General features: G+C 51.7%; 1 protein-coding gene across 6 annotated transcripts in view; it reads left to right on the top strand.

Annotated features, from left to right (window-relative positions):
* Positions 1 to 16,302, top strand: part of CBFA2T3 (CBFA2/RUNX1 partner transcriptional co-repressor 3) — a 54,821-nt gene that overhangs the window by 17,317 nt on the left and 21,202 nt on the right. For 2 of the 6 annotated variants that reach the window (XM_058155104.1, XM_058155105.1), the window contains exon 1: positions 12,732 to 12,922. The exons of 2 other annotated variants lie outside the window; for them this stretch is intronic. In XM_058155104.1, coding sequence (XP_058011087.1) covers positions 12,769 to 12,922 — 154 coding nt within the window. In that variant the 5' untranslated portion in view covers positions 12,732 to 12,768. Of the gene's footprint in view, positions 1 to 156; positions 290 to 750; positions 771 to 12,731; positions 12,923 to 16,302 lie in introns of those variants that run through there. 2 more of the 6 variants (XM_058155108.1, XM_058155109.1) reach the window with 2 other exon arrangements.

The raw sequence follows: 16,302 nt of genomic DNA on the forward strand, positions 1-16,302 counted from the left end.
CGGAGAATCCACAAAGGTCCGTGTGCTGGGTTTAAATTCTGAGCTGTTCCGATTCCCCCCTCCCCCTCCATCCTTGGCTGTTCTCTTGGTCTTAGCTGACAAGTCAAGCAACCACCCGTTCCTGCCCCACAGCTTTGCTCCCCCTAACGGATATGCTGGTGGTTGTCCCACTGAGTCACTGGGCAGCCTTTGGCTCCTGCTCCAACTCTGCTTATTTCAGGAGATGGTTGTGCCTGCCTGCAACTACAGACGTGTTTACCGAGCTCGAATTGCTGGGCTTCTAAAACAGGTTAAGTTCCAACTCACAGATCAAATATGGGCTTTGTGTGGTGTGAGAACTTGGCCCTTGACCGAAACCTTGACCGGCCTTGGTTAATAGCCAGGCACTCTACTCCCCTGAAGGGGGAAGATCTGTTATGCCTCCCATTCACGTCTGTGTTGGCCCTGCTAGCAACTTATTTGGCTGGCGTCCTGCTCTTTTGGGAGCTGCTGATCCTGGTCAAGTCCAGAGCGTAATTTTCAGGAGCAGGGGCAGCTGTTCCAGGGAAGCTACCCAGCCAAGGGGTGCTAAGAACTGGCTTTTCACAATGTCTTTCCCGGGCCAAGCCAGGCTCTGATGGGAGTTGCAACAGCTGATTCGATGTGCCTTCGCTTCCTCCAGTCGGCGCCTGGATTCAGGGTGCAAGCGCCTTGGCTTCTCGGGTGACTTCTCATGGTCTTCCTCTAAAGCCCTGGACCACCCCTCATTTCAGAAACCAGGCACGAGCTGGGTGAGCAGCGTCGATGAAAAAAAATCTATTGAGCGTGAGCAAGATAGACCTTTGCGATTAAGGCTTGGCAGGAGTCATAAATCAATTCGCTCCGGGTGGGGAGGGGCCTGTGAGCGGTGTGTGGTGGGTCCCGCACTTCCTCGTCTTTCCTTCCCAGAGAGGGCAGCTCTGGGGCTCCTGCCTGGTGGAATGGCTGCTCTCCGTCCCCCAAATCCTAGATGGACAAATTGGCCGGGGCTCCTAACAGAGGCAGATGGGCGGGGTGGGGTGGGAGAAGACAAATGCTCTTTGCCCATGCTCAGAGGGGCCTTTTTCTTCAATATTCTCACTTTGGGGGCAACTCAGCTGAGTCCTGATGGTAAAGCAGCCAGGAGACCCACAGAAGAGCTTTGACTGAAAAATCGGTGGCCTTGTGTCGACAGGTGTGTGTGTGTGTGTGTGCATATCAATGAGGTTAAAATCTGGTCATTGGTGTGTTTGTGAGGAAATGGTTGTGGATTTGTGGAGGGCACCTGTGTACAACCTCAGACACCCTTACAGCCAGTCTGGCCTCATGGTGAAGACACCAGGCTAGAAACCAGGAGGCAGTGAGTTCTAGTCTCACCTTAGGTCTGAAAGCCAGCTGAGTGAGTTTGGGCTAATCACTTGCTCTTAGCTCAGCCTACCTCACAGGGTGGTTGTTGTTAGGAGGAGGAACTTGTGATGGATATGTTTGCCGTCTTGGGTCATTTGTAAAAATAATAAAGGCGAAATTAATTAATTAATTTCCTGCACTGAAGTCAACGGGCTCCTTCATCCCATTGACTAACCGGACTTCAGCATCACTATTTTGATCGGGATGGAAAACTGTGAATGTTGTTTAATTAGGGACAGGCAAAAGAAGGATGCAAATAGTGTCAATAAATTCCAACAAGAAGTCTGTGGTGTCTCCATGAAGCTGAATTGCAGTTCCTGGGCTTTTATGTGCTGTGTTGATCCCAGGATTTCCAACCACATTTGCAAAACATTTGGATTAGTTGGGGGGACCACGTGGCCCCCTGGATGCTAGGCTGAGAGGCCCACTGTTGGTGGGTTGGCAGATCCCAAAGTGGACAAGTGGCTGTCAGTGGCAGGAATGGACAGAAGGCATTCAGCCTAAATTAGGGGAGGAGGTGACTGGCCAAAGTCACCCTGCTGTCTTTCATGGCTAAGGGGGGACCCCATTTCTTGGCTGGTGCCTTCCCCACTAAGACCAAACTGGCTCTTTTAAATGCAATTTGTTTTCCTTGAATTAGGAACTGGGTGTTCTTAAGTCTCCGCAGCTTTTCATCCAGCGATGCTCATCCAGTGCATCTGTTCTCCCTGATTTCTTTTGGCCCGTGGAGGTGAGGGTGGCCCCAGAAGGACCCTGAACACCCAGGGCTCTGGTTCTTCACCAGGCCTTGGTCTCTTATGGGGCGCTGAGACTCATCCTGGCATTTTGACAGCATCTTGGCTTTCCAAGCAGATGGAGAAGCTGGGACTGCAATTTAACGGAGCGGAGCGCTTTTTGCTGGGGGAGGAAGCAAAAGACGGGGGCCCTGGTGTGTGAAACAGGATTTGCCTGGGAATCTACGCCCTCCTGTCGTGTGGATTGCTAAAAACAGTGTGGATTGCTTTTCAATGCAAGGTTTAAACCAGGGATGTCCAATCTTTAAGACCTGTGGACTTCAACTCCCAGAATTCCCCAGCCAGAGTTGAAGTCCACAAGTCTTAAAATTGCGAAGGTTGGACACGCCTGTTTTAAGCTTTAAAGCTTGGCCGTATGTTGATAGCACTGGAGGTAGCTTTGACAATAGAGCTTCAGAAAAGATATTTACTCACGTGAGCAGAAGTGAAGAAGTAAGAATAAGAGAGGATGGAGAGGGGAAAACTTTGCTTAAAGCTTTGGATGGAGTTCCTGGGGAAAGGCTTATGACGTTTATGATTGTTTATAGTTTTCTGCCCAATCAGTTAATTTCTTGAGGTGTCTCCAAATTCCTAGACTTTTCCTTGCCTGGGAATTATGGGAGATGTAGTGATAGACCTACTGGATGCATGTATTTATGATAGTTGAACTGCCCGGGGTCATATAATTGCAATATGCAACTTTCCCAGCCAGCTTCTGACAAGCAAAGTCTGTGGGGAAAGACAGATTCACTTAATGACCTCATGATTCACTTAACAATTGCGGTGATTTGCTTAAAAATTGTTGCAAAAAAAAAGTTGTGAAATTGCACGACTCTCATAAGAACAGCCTTGCTCAGGCATGGAAAACCTGCTCCCAACTGTGGTCGTATGTCGAGGATTACCTGTACTGCAAACAGTCATAAGTTGTTTCTCCCTGGACAGGTGCTCTCAAATTCTCTGCAGTGGGCAGCAAAGGGCAGAACTGTGTTCAAACATCACCCCAAACTGTGGGTTGCTTACTAAGGAACTGTCAAATAAACCGCAATGCATATACACAATATGCTAAGTCAAAATTCACTTTATCGCTTCGTGAAGTCAGGGGGTTGAGAAACTGGCTAAGCTTATCTGGATTGTGACCAAACCAAGGACAAACGTGGTTGCCTCTGAGAAGCCACGTCCTTGGTCTTGCCTTCAGCCTTGTCCCCAGCCCCACCTCATGGAAACAGCCCGGCCTTTCTCCTTTCCGTGCCCCCTTGCCAAGCAGGGAACCCACCGGGTGCGATTTGGGCCACGGCAAAGCAAAGACAGAATCGCTGGAGAAACGGACAAACCGGCCTCTTGCGCAGAACCTGATTTCGAAAGGAGAACTTTGCTTTGCCTCACTGACCTGGCTGGCCTTGGAGCAGGGAAAGGAGTGAAGTGTAGAACACCCAGCTGCAGCCAGGAGTGTGGGAAGGGTGTGGTGGGGTGGCAGTTTGGAGACACAACGGGAGGCAGAGCCCTGCTTGGCTTGGAGCTAAGTGCCTTCCGCCTGCAAACATTCTCCAGACTGAGCTGGGAACTCCCGGCTGAAAATGTCTTTCGGAACCTGGCCTGTCTCTTGGGCCTTGGGCTGGGGGGGAGAGGCTTGGTGCGGGCTGCCTGCCTGAGTCGGGTGCCTTGTGCCTTTTCTTTGCTTCATCGTCAGGCAGCCTCAGATAGGATGCGATCAGCCAATCAATTCCCAAAGGAGGACTCACTGTGGCTCCTGCCCAGGGAAAGGCATTGCTGGGGTGTCTGAATGGAGCCACTCTGAATTTGTGCTTAACTTGGGCTGTGCATGTTAGGAGAACTCTGTCACGATGCCTTGTAAAACCTGGTGTGTGACTGAGCTTTGCAAACCCCTTCAAGGGTGGCGTCCTCCACGGACCAGGGCTGAGACAAGGTGCTAACAGGATCCTCACGCCTGGCTTGGGCACCTACATTATGTTCCTCCGTGGGTCTCGGGCTTCATGAGGACTACTAGCTGGCATCTACCTAGATAGAAGTCAAGGACCTCCCTCCCTGTGGACTTTGCTGTTTCACTGGGGAGATGGTCTGCCCCAGGAATCCCTCCCCCCACCAACAGCCTCCTTGATGGCTCAGAGCTCTTGGCGGGGCCTATTTGGGGCCCTGCAGCTTCTCCGAGGGCCAGGCAGGACATCGCTCTTGGCAGCCCAGGCGGGTGTGTGTGTTCCCAACTGCCCAGCAGCCTTAAGGAGGAAGGCTTGAAGCTGTATCCTCATCGGGCCAAAAGTCACCAAGGCACCCCTGGCTGCCCATCGGTTCTGAAAGGAGGCGCCCAGCTCCCTTTGCCTGGGCACAACGGACAAGATGGTGGAGCCGGCTGCATCTCCTGGAGATACAAAGGTCCAGCTGCTCATCCTCAGTCCATCCAGCCAGGCTCTCTGCTGCCGAAAGCCGAGATGAGCGATTTGCACAACATGAGCACCTCTTAGTGGGCTGGAGAGCAAGTGGCACAAAGAAGGAGGCCCTGGCTTCAACAGCCAGTTGAGAGAGGTGGTGATGGGGGGGGAGAGCCTGTTGGGGTCCTGGTGCTGACGCAGCCCCTCCTGCTTAGATCAGGGCTGGGTGAGCAACTGAAGGCAGCATGCTCTGACTTCTCTTCTCCTGGTTGTTCCGGGATGCAAGGGCAGTGGGTGTGGGGGGGGGGAGAGGCAGGCCCTGGGAGAGGCCAGCCAATAGGACCGAGAAGCCCCCCTCCCCCCCACCGTCCCCTGGAAAAATGATTTCTCTGCTCAGAGCCACATACTGTGTCCCGTCCCCCCCCAAGTATCCATTTCAGCCCTTGGCTGATTTGGAGTCTCTCTTGAGGTGACGGAGGGCAAGGGGGAGATGAGTAAAACCCGCTCGGGGGTCCAAGCTGTGCCTTCGGGATGGAGCTGCTTGCAGAAGTCCAAATCACCAAGAGCTTCTGGAAGTTTGTTCCTCTGAGAGAGGGGAGTGGGGGGAACAGCTGGGAAGTGGAGAGAGATTTGGTTCCTATGAATGTTCCTACGCATCGCTGGTTGGGGAATTCTGGGAGTTGAAGTCTACAGGACTTAAAGTTGCTAAGGTTGGGCGCCCCTGCTAGAGGTGCAGGGAAAGGAGTCGCTCCGTGTTTGCATGTACAGAGGCACCTCTTACACCCCCTCGCCATCCAAAGACAGCCTCTCCTTCCTGATGCTCTTCGTGACCCCTGAAGCGGATTTTTGGGGTGAAGGAAAGTGCAAGGAGCTTGGCAAAGCTTGACTTTCCAAGCAGGTGGCACAAAGGTCCTTTTTACCCCAGCTAGGAATTGCTATGGCAATATTCTAGTCTCACTTTCTCTGCCTCCCCCAGCTCTGCTTCTTACACTCAGCCCAGCTTGCTCCATCTGCTCGCTTGGAATCGTTCCCACCGCCGGGAAGCAGGCAGGAAGAGGAGAGAGGGGAACCCAGTCCCCCCCCCCCCGCAACTCCAGAGCTGAAAACGGGGAGTGTGTTTTGTGCTCGAGATGAGGGCTAGGATGGCCTCCTTTGAGCAGGCCTGGAAAATCCCCCCACACACACACACACACAAGCAGCTGGATGATCTTTAAAGGTAGACTGCCTTGGAGTTTGCAGGCTCTCTTGCTCCTTTAAAAAGATAAAGGTTCTCCTCGCACATATGTGCTAGTCGTTCCCGACTCTAGGGGGCGGTGCTCATCTCTGTTTCAAAGCCGAAGAGCCAGCGCTGTCCGAAGATGTTTCCGTGGTCATGTGGCCGGCATGACTCAACGCCAAAGGTCCACGGAACGCTGTTACCTTCCCACCAAAGGTGGTCCCTATTTTTTCTACTTGCATTTTTTCGTGCTTTCGAACTGCTAGGTTGGCAGAAGCTGGGACAAGTAACGGGAGCTCACCCCGTTACACAGCACTAGGGATTCGAACTGCTGAACTGCTGATCTTTCAATTGACAAACTCAGTGTCTTATATTTATATTTATTATGCTCCTTTATAGATTCCCTTTTCCCTCCTCTTCCTCAGTTGGTCTCCATTACAATTGCCAAAAAAAGAGAAAGGAAAAAACATTATTTCTTCTCCTATTTTCTCTGCTTGTGGGTCACTCAAGGTTGCCGCTTCCAACTGGGCAGGCCAATACATTGATGGAACAAGCGAGCATCCAAAGATATACATAAATAGGGGGATCTGAGTCCATTTTCTCTTCCTGCTTTCCACATTTCCTTTGTATAAACACAGCACAGTTAAGAGGTCTGGAAAAGTCCCAGGAGCTGCATTGCCCAGATAAGGGAAACTGGAGTGGGGTGTTAATGGTGGCTGGCAGGAAGAACCTCTGGCTGTGGCTGGTGGATTATGGGGTGAGGCTCTGGATGATGGGTGATGTGCCTTAGGTGAGCCCAAGCAGGCACTCATACCTAGGAACGCAAAGATGGAGGAGCTGCCCTGGGCAGGCGATGACGGTCTCGTGGTCTGGCAGAGCTCAGGAGTAACTGAGTCCTACTGCCTGGCACTGCCTGGCATTGCCAATCGCTGGGCATCCACCTCTCAGGCGGACAGATCAGCCACGCAGGAAAATGGCTGGAAATTGGTCAGAATGACTGGGGTTGATCTGCAGGAACTAAGCAGGGCTGACTCTGGATATTCTGTGGATGGGGGATTCTGGGAAATCCCTGCCTGGGATGCCCCTTCCATGGTGACATGTGTCCGTGAGGTCCCTGTGCGTCAGGTTCAACTGGAGGAGAAGCTGTCTTTCTGCAGCAGCTTCTGAACTTCCAGGTGGCCTCTGAACATCCCACCTGCGCTGCTCCCTTCCCGGTTGGCCTTCCTCTTATGTGCCCAGCACCTGGGCAAGGCAAGTAGTCCTTGACTTACGGGCATAACTGGGAGCAGAATTTCCACTGCTAAGCAAAGCTGAGAGAGTTGTGCCCGATTCCACACTCATTCTGGCCTCGGTTGTTAAGCGAATCCAGCTTTTCATTGACTTTGCTGGTGGGAAGATGGCTGAGAAGGACGCTGCCACAGTTGTGCTGGTTACCAAGTGCCCAGATTTTCACCATGTGACCACAAGGATCCTGCAACGGTTATAAAGGTGAGGGCTGGTCATAAGTGCCCTTGTAGCTTTGAATGGTTGCTAAACCATTGTTGTAAGTCGAGGGCTTCCTGTCCCACAGTTGAGACCTTGGGTCGTCTGAGGTGGGAAACAAGAACCTCCCATGGTGGGCAGCAATTCAAGCCCTGTTCAGAGGAAGCAGAGTTTTCTGAGCATGTGCAAAGTGCTCTCCGCCTGCAGCGCCTGAGGATGGCAGGGAGCCCCCCATCCCTCCAGCCACCAGGGGCTGGGCACCTTCTAGACCAGAGCCAAGAGCAACCTGGCTTCTCTGGGCATGCCAGGAGGTGGGGGGGGGGAGGGAAGGCTTCTTTTACGTGCCTCCTTCCCTTATTCCCATGCCATCCTTGCTGCTGCCTGTATGTAATTAACAGAGTAATTAAAAACAGGATGAGTTAATTGGTATTCATTTATGTGGCAGATGTTTTTAATTGAGATACGAAACAATTTACCTGTTTATATAAACAATAGTGAACGAAGGCTTGTAAAATGGAGGGGTTCCTCTCCCCCCCCCCAGCTTCCAGGTCCAGCAGAAGCAGCCCGAATTCCCAGCTCCCCTCCCCAAATCTGAAGGGGGTTCAAGGAGAAGTCCCTGGGGGTCACGGGGCCCCTACTGGGCCCTCAGCCAGTTCCTCCTATCCAAGCTGTTTTCCCAGTTCCTTTGCCTCTGCTGGAACTCTTTATACATCTGAGCAAGAGGCAGAAGCTTGTGGGGTCCCTTAGGTCAGGGGTGGCAAAGATTTGCCTGGAAGGCACCTGAGCATACCTGTAGCTCCAGGCTGAATTGCGGAGTGCTCTGTGAGCTTACAGATGTTTCATTACCCAACTAGGGAATGTCTTAACTCAGGTGGCACTGATGATGTTCCCTAGTTGGGTAACTAAACATCTGTAAATTAACTAGCAAGCTCAGTCAGCATCAAGGACTCCCCAGTCTTAACTAGATTATTTAAAGGCTTATCAATCAGCTACTTTTGCACCAGGTATGAGAGCTGGTTAATGCTTGGCTAGGTTTCTGTAGCAGTGGGTGTTGTCTGAACCTCTCCTCTTTGGTTCATTTCTGGTTCAGTATCTGCTATGAAGCCAGGAGATAGGTCAGGATATTTTGTGTGAACACAGCCGGTGATTCACACTTGTCTTTTTCTACTATTTGGAGAGGCCTGTCCTGCACAAGGGCAGCCCTGAGAAGCTTCTTGTAACTTTGCATTTGCACCAAGACATGCATGTTCTCTAGAGGGAGCCTTCCAAGACAGGCAGTTGCTTAACTCCACTGACCAGCAGAAGGAGAGAGAGAGAGAGAAGATGGGATACAGGTTTTCCATCCGTCACAAATACATTTTTGTGAGAACTTCCGTAATAAAACAGGGTGCGGTCGGGAGGCTGGATAGAGACGTACCCATGAAGTTGGAGTGCTTGAGTTGGCCCTTTGTGGGAAAACACACTTGGAAAACTGAGGTGGATCCTCCCAACTTTGTGCAGACTAATGGGCTGAACTTGAATAACAGAGTTGGGAGGGATCTTGGAGGTCTTCTAGTCCAACCCGCTGCTCAGGCAGGAAATCCTCGATACCATTTCAGACAAATGGTTGTCCAGTTGCTTCTTGGAAAACTCCAGTGAGGGAGTACCCAGGACTTCATCCCACTGATTAATTGTCCTAACTGTCCAGAAATTTCTCCTTAGTTATGATGATGCTTCTCCCCACCCATTGTTACTTGGCTTAGTAGTGTGGTGTAACAATCATCCTTGGTTGGTCAGAAGACACTTTCTGATAGATGGATAGCTGGAGAAATGGATGGTTGATGGAAGGAAGATTAGGGTTTCTGCAGTGTAATTCACTTTAAACTGGTCGCTTTACATTCCCGAAGAGTGCAGCTCCTTCGGCTGCTTCGCCTCTTTTTTCTTCCTGGCAGCCATGAAGTCATCTAAACTTGAGATCACCTTCTCTTCAAGTGGGCAGCCTGAACTGAGCCGGTTGTAGGCAAGCCAGACTAAAATTAGGCATGCAGAGAAGTCTTTGCCCTTTAGTGGCAGGATTTCACTATCCAAAGACATGCCTGGATGGGGAGGGGAGGGCAATGATTAGGACCACACCAGCCTTGGTAGTGATGGTGGGTTTCTCCCCCCCCCCCACCCCGAGGTCCTGGGGAAGGGAAACAGGCTCCTTCAAGAGCAAGCTGGATGCCAAGACGGCACTTAAAATTGGAAGGAGATTTGTTTTCAAGACTGGAGAAATCACAAGGGGGGGAAAAAGATAATTTCTCATTGCCAGATTAAGCTAGTGAGCCTCCCCTCTGGAGCCTGGTCTTGGGCCATCTCTACCTCAGTGGGGCGTGAGGTCTCCGATCCTACCAGAATCTGAAAAGGGCTACATTTTGCAATGCCTTTTCCAACCTCCAGAGACGGGCATGGGTAGCTCTGTGTGTGCGCAGATGGGGAGCAACCACAGTGATGTCGGCAGTTTCCTTGGCCAGCAAATGCTGGTTCTCCTTCCGGGGGGTGGGGTGCACCAGAAGGGCACCTATCTTGGTCCTTCAGCTTTCTTGGCATCCTTGGAGGAGAAGCAAGATGGAGCAACGGAGGCTGCTAGGCAAGCTTGGCAGGCTGCCGGCACCAAGCAGATGGCCGGCAGCCCAGCTGAGGGGAACGCTAGCCGGTCTCAGGTGTGCCGCGTGAGTCCTTGAATGGGCCCTGGGAAGACTCGGCATCCTGCACTAATGAATATTGAGGAGCGGGCGAGACGCGGAGCCTTTGCTCCTGAACGCCCTGATTTTCCATCTCAGCAGGTAGTGAATCACTCCTGTCAAGCCGGGTGCCAATGCTTGGATGTTGAACATTTCTTAATAGCCCTCGGAGTTTTGCATTCCCTCCAGCGGCGGCAGCAGCAAGGAATAAGGGCACCGTGCAATGCTCCTTCTGGCTACTCCCACCCGGCCGGCTTAGAAAGAGGCCAGTGTGTCTGCCCTTCAACTGCAGAAGGCTGGGGGGGGGAGAGCCGGGCTGCTTTCTGGGAGCCAAAAGTCTGCAGGGACCTTTTTTTGGAGGACCGGATTTGATTAAAAGGCAGAAGCTTTCGTGACTCTTTGCTTCATCTCCGTTTTCCTGCCCTGTGTTTTGGAGCCACAGAAAACCCCTGGGCACTTTATTTCTCAAAGCCCGATGTTTTCCAAATGCCGAATCACCCAGTTCTCTTCTATTCTAGATGGTGTGAAGGAGGAATAACGTTCAATAAAATTCAAATTGGAAGTTGTGGGTGCTCCAACACCAGAGGTTTATAAGAAGTGATTGGACAGCCATTTGTCCAGAATGCTACAGGGTGGGGATGTCCAAGCTTGGGAGCTTTAAGATTTGTGGACTGAGCGTTTAGAATAGAATAGAATAGAATAGAATAGAATAGAATAGAATAGAATAGAATAGAATAGAATAGAATTTTCTATTGGCCAAGGGCGATTGGACACACAAAGAATTTGTCTTCGTGCAGATGGTCTCGGTGTACATAAAAGAAAAGATGCCTTCATCAAGGTACAACACTTAAAACACTTAATTATAGTTATAGGGTACAAATAAGCAATCAGGAAACACTATCAATATAAATCGTAAGGATACAAGCAATGAAGTTACAGTCATACAGTCATAAGTGGGAGGAGAAGGGTGATGGGAACGATGAGAAGATTAATAGTAGTCCAGACTTAGTGAATAGTTTGACAGTGTTGAGGGAATTATTTGTTGAGTAGAGTGATGGCGTTCAGGAAGAAACTGTCCTTGTGTAGTTGTTCTGGTGTGCAGTGCTCTATAGCGTTGTTTTGAGGGTAGGAGTTGTTTATGTCCAGGATGCGAGGAGTCTGTAAATATTTTCACAGCCCTCTTCTTGATTCGTGCAGTATCCAGGTCCTCAATGGAAGGCAGGTTGGTAGCCATTGTTTTTTTCTGCAGTTCTAATGATCCTCTGAAGTCCGTGTCTGTCTTGTTGGGCTGCAGAACCAAACCAGGCAGTTAATAGAGGTGCAGATGACAGTTGAAGTCCACAAGTCTTAAAGTTTCAAGGTTCGATACCCCTGGTATAGGTTTTCTGCTCGAGCAGGGAGCTGGACTAGAAGACCTCCAAGGTCCCTTCCAAGTTCCAACCCTGTTATGGACTTGCCACTAGTGAAATATACATTCAGAGGAGAGGAAAATGCCTCGCATCCCCTTCCCTGTCACTGAGTTGGCCTCCCTGAAAAGTACTGATGGCTCCTGAAATATTTGTCTCTGCACAAAGCCAGGTGCATCCAGAGCGGAGGCTGCTCATTGTTGTTGTTGCAGGAGGCCAACACGCCCTTCTGTGGGGGGGAGAGCTGGGAGAAAGAGCGAGGTCCTGCCCCCTTGTTTTGGAGAGGAAGGCCTTGTCTGGGAAAAACCAAGGAGACAGGCTTGACCCCCTCCCCGTCTTTTCCCACATGCGAGCGGTCTGCAGTTCATATCCAGTTGGCTGCCAGTGCCGAGGGCTGGCCTAACACGATCCAGATGGAGCCCCTCCATCCATCCCTGGTGAGTTTCTGGGGAGTTGTTCTTGGCAGCTGCAGCTGAACGGCTGGAATGCAGAACCTTCCTTGGAAAGAGGCACCAAGTCTCTCCTCCCCCCCCTCATCCTCAGCATCTGGATTGCATTTGGAGGGCAGGAAAGGATGCCGAGATCTCATGCCATCACCTCTTTAACTCTTTCCTCCTCCCTCTCCCCCCCCCCCGCCTGGGTCAGAAGGAGGAAGGGGCTGCCCAAAGGACTGCAAGGATGTTTGGTCTGCCAGACTAGACTCCAGGAGATGGCGAGTTCTAGTCCTGCCTCAGGCACGAAAACCGGCTGGATGACTTTGAGCCAGCCATACTCCCTCAGCCCAATCCACCTCACAGGGTTGTTGTCGTGGGGTGCCCTGGAGCTCTTGATGTGTGGAAGGGGGGGTGTCTGCAAGAAAAGAAGGGCCCTCCCCACATTAAGAAGCCGGAGGGGAGACGAGCTGTCGCTTCTCTTCCATCCAGGCAAAACTGCCATTGTCCCTGGATGGTTCATCCTGGGGATGACTCAGGGGCAGGAACATTGCTGGGGGGGGGAGGGAATTGTGTGGTGGGGAGGAGATGGAAATAATTGGTCCCAACTGCAGTGAGTTTTGTCTGCTTTCCAACATTTGTTTCTTATTAATTGTTGCTCCGAAGAAGCAACTTCGCTCTGGAGAAGTGAAGCTCTGGAATGAGAGGCCAAAACGGCTGCCCTGCGTGGTCTCCCCACCCCCGTCTCCCAGGGGCACAGAGGGCCGACTCCCTGCCCCATCAATGCCATGGGACTGGATGCAAAAGAAGCCCCCTTTCTCTCCCGGCCTCAGCCTTGACCTTCCCCAGGAGACCCAGGGCCAGTCCCACGTCTCAGCCTTGCTCTCCCTTGCAGGATTCTTGTGAGAATGAGACATGGAGACACTTTCTGCTCTGAGCCACCGGGGAGAAAAATATACCAGAGAAAAACATGAGCTTCATTTCCAGTTTGGCGACCAGTAGTTCTATTTCTCGCAAGGCTTGGTCCCCCCAGCACTGCCGAGTCCAAGGGAAGCAACTGACCAGATCACGTCAATGGCCAGTTCAAGTCTCTTCGTTGCCTGAAGGGGTTTGGAGCCGAAAAGGCAAGCTGCTCTTTTTCTTACGTGCTTTGTTATTTGGGGTGGGGGGTCCCCCACACACCTCTGTGCTCCCCTGAGCCTCTTCTTCCTCGGAGGGCCACTCTACCCCTCCCCTCTGCTACTAAGGGCAATGGCCATAAAGACACGCCCTCCCTCCTCTGAAAGAAACCCCCTTGCCCCCCCCAATGGAATCTTCTTGATCTGCAGGAAATGAGGAGGATGCAAAATGGCACCAGTGAGCAGGCTGGCATGCAATTATATCTGTGCCAGGGAAGACAGTCGCTGTCCAAACCCCAAGTGGCTTCCTAACACTGTGGTCCAGAGCCCCCGCGATGCCCTCCCATGCCCTGAGCACTTGGCCAGCCCACACTCTGGGTGGCATCTCTCCCGGGCAGGCTCAAAGAGGCATCCACCCATCGTGCTACCTTCCTGCTCGGCAGTCTCCTGGATGAAAGCACTTGGGACACGCCAGGGCTTCTGCTGGGTTCCATCTGCTGCAGAAAGTTCTCAGCTGCTGTTTGGCTCTCGGCTGTCACTCAGGGCGTATTTATAAATACAGCAGGAAGTCGAAAAGGGTGGGGGGGGTTGGCAGTCCCACTCCATGCCAGGCTCCATGTGCAGGCATCCAGGGCTGCAGGAATGCTGTCATCAGTCGAAACGATGCTCAGGATTTCACATGAGGCTTCTTACCCCCTCAACACTTCCAAAAACAGCCTGGGAGAGTGGAGAGGAGTGGAAAATTTATCAGAGGAAGAGGGAGAGAAAGAGAGAGGGGTGGCGGGGGAAGCCTTTCTGGAAACAAAAAGGATCTGGGAAAAGAGCAGCAGCCCCAAATCAATCCTTTGGGGTATTTTAAACAGTGAGGAGTGGGCATGTGCAGAGAGCATCTCTGAGGGCAAAAAGTCTCTGAGATGAGAAGATTTGAGTTAAGGTGTGCTTGCATCTTAACTTTCCTGAAGCAAATTGGAAACAGGAACCAAGTTCTGCTCGTAGAAAGAGTAATTCCGTGATGATAATGATGATGAGGAGGAGGAGGAGGAGGGGAGGGGGAGGAGGAGGAGGAAGAAAATGGCTTTCTGCTGAGACCCTCAGATTGCTGCCTATCTGAGCAAGCAAGGCTGGCTAGATGGAGAAAGGCTCTAATTGGTTGAAAGCGATTTGCCTTCCTCTTGGGAGAAGATTCGGATTTCACAGAGAGAGGCAAGAGACAATTGTGAAGAGCTGGGATTCTGGCCGACTTTCGGCTCATCTCCTGCCAGCCGCTTCAGGTGGGGGTCTCTTCTTTTAAAGCCCCGTGCCTGTCCTCTGTCCTCTTGCTAAGGACGGGGATTCTAGGCAGGGCCCTTGATCGAGTGATCTCTCGGGGATGGCCAATGCATCGCTGCCGGGGCCTAGGCCTTTGACGCCGCAGATCCTGGGCTCCATCCTGGCCGCCTCAAATCGGGAAGGTTGCGGTGAAAGAGGGCGGGTGGGCAAGTAGTCTGGCCTGAGGACAAGGCGCCTGGTTTGGTTTTGTGCCTGACTCTCTTAGCAGCCGCTTTGCTTTGAGGTGGAAATTCTGTTCCAATTGTGGTCATAAATCAAGGACTGCGTGTATTGTAGATGGGGTGGGTGGGTGGAGAGAGGGAGGGAAAAAGAGTTTCCTCCTGGAGATTTACCAGAGGCTCTAGTTGCCCCAGGAATCATAACACTCGATTACAAACCGCAATGTTCGGGTTGTTGCAGCACACTAACTCAACACCCAGTTGCAACATGGTTTAGCGCAATGAAGCCTTCCTACAGCAGGACATGCCCGGAGGCCTGGGACCCATGTTTTTGTGGGTCAGCATCGGTCTCTTTGTGTCCGTGGCCAAAATTCACAGCACCCGGACTGAAGGTGGAAGGCTTCAAGTGAAGAAGGGAAACCTCTTGAGGATGGAAGCCCTGCTGATCTGGCTCTGGGTCAGCCTTCCCAAAAGTGACATCCTCTTCAGACTTTAACAGCAGTGGAGAAGCCAGACAGACAGATGGACATACAGGGTGGGAAGGCGTTGTGAGGCTGCGAGGGGCTCCGGAGTCTTGGAGAAATGGCCTTTCCCTCTCCTTGGCCTCTGCTGAGCTGATTTACAAACGGCAAACTCACTCGTGTTTGTTGGCCCTGGCTCAGCTGCAGGCTGAGAACTGTGAAGGAGATGGCTTCATCCTTGGTTGTCCTGCAGAAGAGATGTTCTTTGCAGAGAACGGATGGCTGGGAAAAACTGCCCTCCATGGGGTTCCCGCTGAACATCCTGGGAATTCTGGAGAATTCGGACGGGGAGTCAGCTGCCCCTTTTCATAGAATAGAATAGAATAGAATGGAATGGAATGGAATGGAAAAGAAAATGTGGAATAGAATAGAATAGAATAGAATAGAATAGAATAGAATAGAATAAATGGAATGGAATGGAATGGAATGGAATGGAATGGAATGGAATGGAATGGAATGGAATGGAATGGAATAGAATAGAATTTTTATTGGCCAAGTGTAATTGGACACACAAGGAATTTGTCTTAGTGCATGTGCTCTCAGTGTACATAAAAGGAAAGATACCTTCATCAAGAATCATAAGGTACAACACTTAATGATAGTCATAGGGCACAAATAAGCAATCAGGAACCAATCAAGAGCAGCTTCCCCTGGAGCTGAAGGGCCCATCTCTGCACTCGCTGTCTGGGAATCCTGCTGCTCTCAGTTTGGCTTGTGGGAAAATGGGGCGATGACGTCACTGCATCACCGCATCGGGGTGTGCACCATCATCACGGGGGCTAGGAGGACCCTTTTGGCGATGAAAGAACGGCAGGCCTTGAAGAGTTCCATCCTTCTTCATAGGAGACCCTGAATGCCCCAAGAATGAAAGAAGGGGCCAGGGTGACGACTGAGTGGCTGGCGTAGACATGCACCGCCCGGCTAGTTCCATCCAATTCCCTGGGCTGCATGGCAAGGAGGCCACCTCCCTCCCCCAACCCAGGAAACACTGAGAAGTTGTCCTCTCAGCCCCTGGAAGACTGTAGCCCCCTCTACGGCACAGGGGAGGGGGTTTGCTGTGTTGAAGCTATTTGTGTCCCTGAGGAAGGTCCCTGCACCTTCCCCAGGGATGTACCCAGGACTGGGCACCACTCAGCGATGCTCGCCCACTCTGGGAAAAGAGGCTTCCCTGCCTTAAGAAAGCTCGGCTCCCTGCTTAGGTTGCTGTTCTGGCCCTCCAGGAACATCTGCTTTGGCTCTGCGCCAGGCTGTATTTAGCCCAAGCAGTGTCCTTTCCCGCGCTCTCTCTCATGCGCGAAGTACACTTCATGGTGCCACAGTTGCCGTGGATTAGGGATGATCTGTTGCCCCCTGAAAGCTGGCAGCTCCATCCCCTCCA

Source organism: Ahaetulla prasina, chromosome 12 (genome assembly GCF_028640845.1).
Source record: "Ahaetulla prasina isolate Xishuangbanna chromosome 12, ASM2864084v1, whole genome shotgun sequence".
NCBI lineage: Eukaryota > Metazoa > Chordata > Lepidosauria > Squamata > Colubridae > Ahaetulla > Ahaetulla prasina.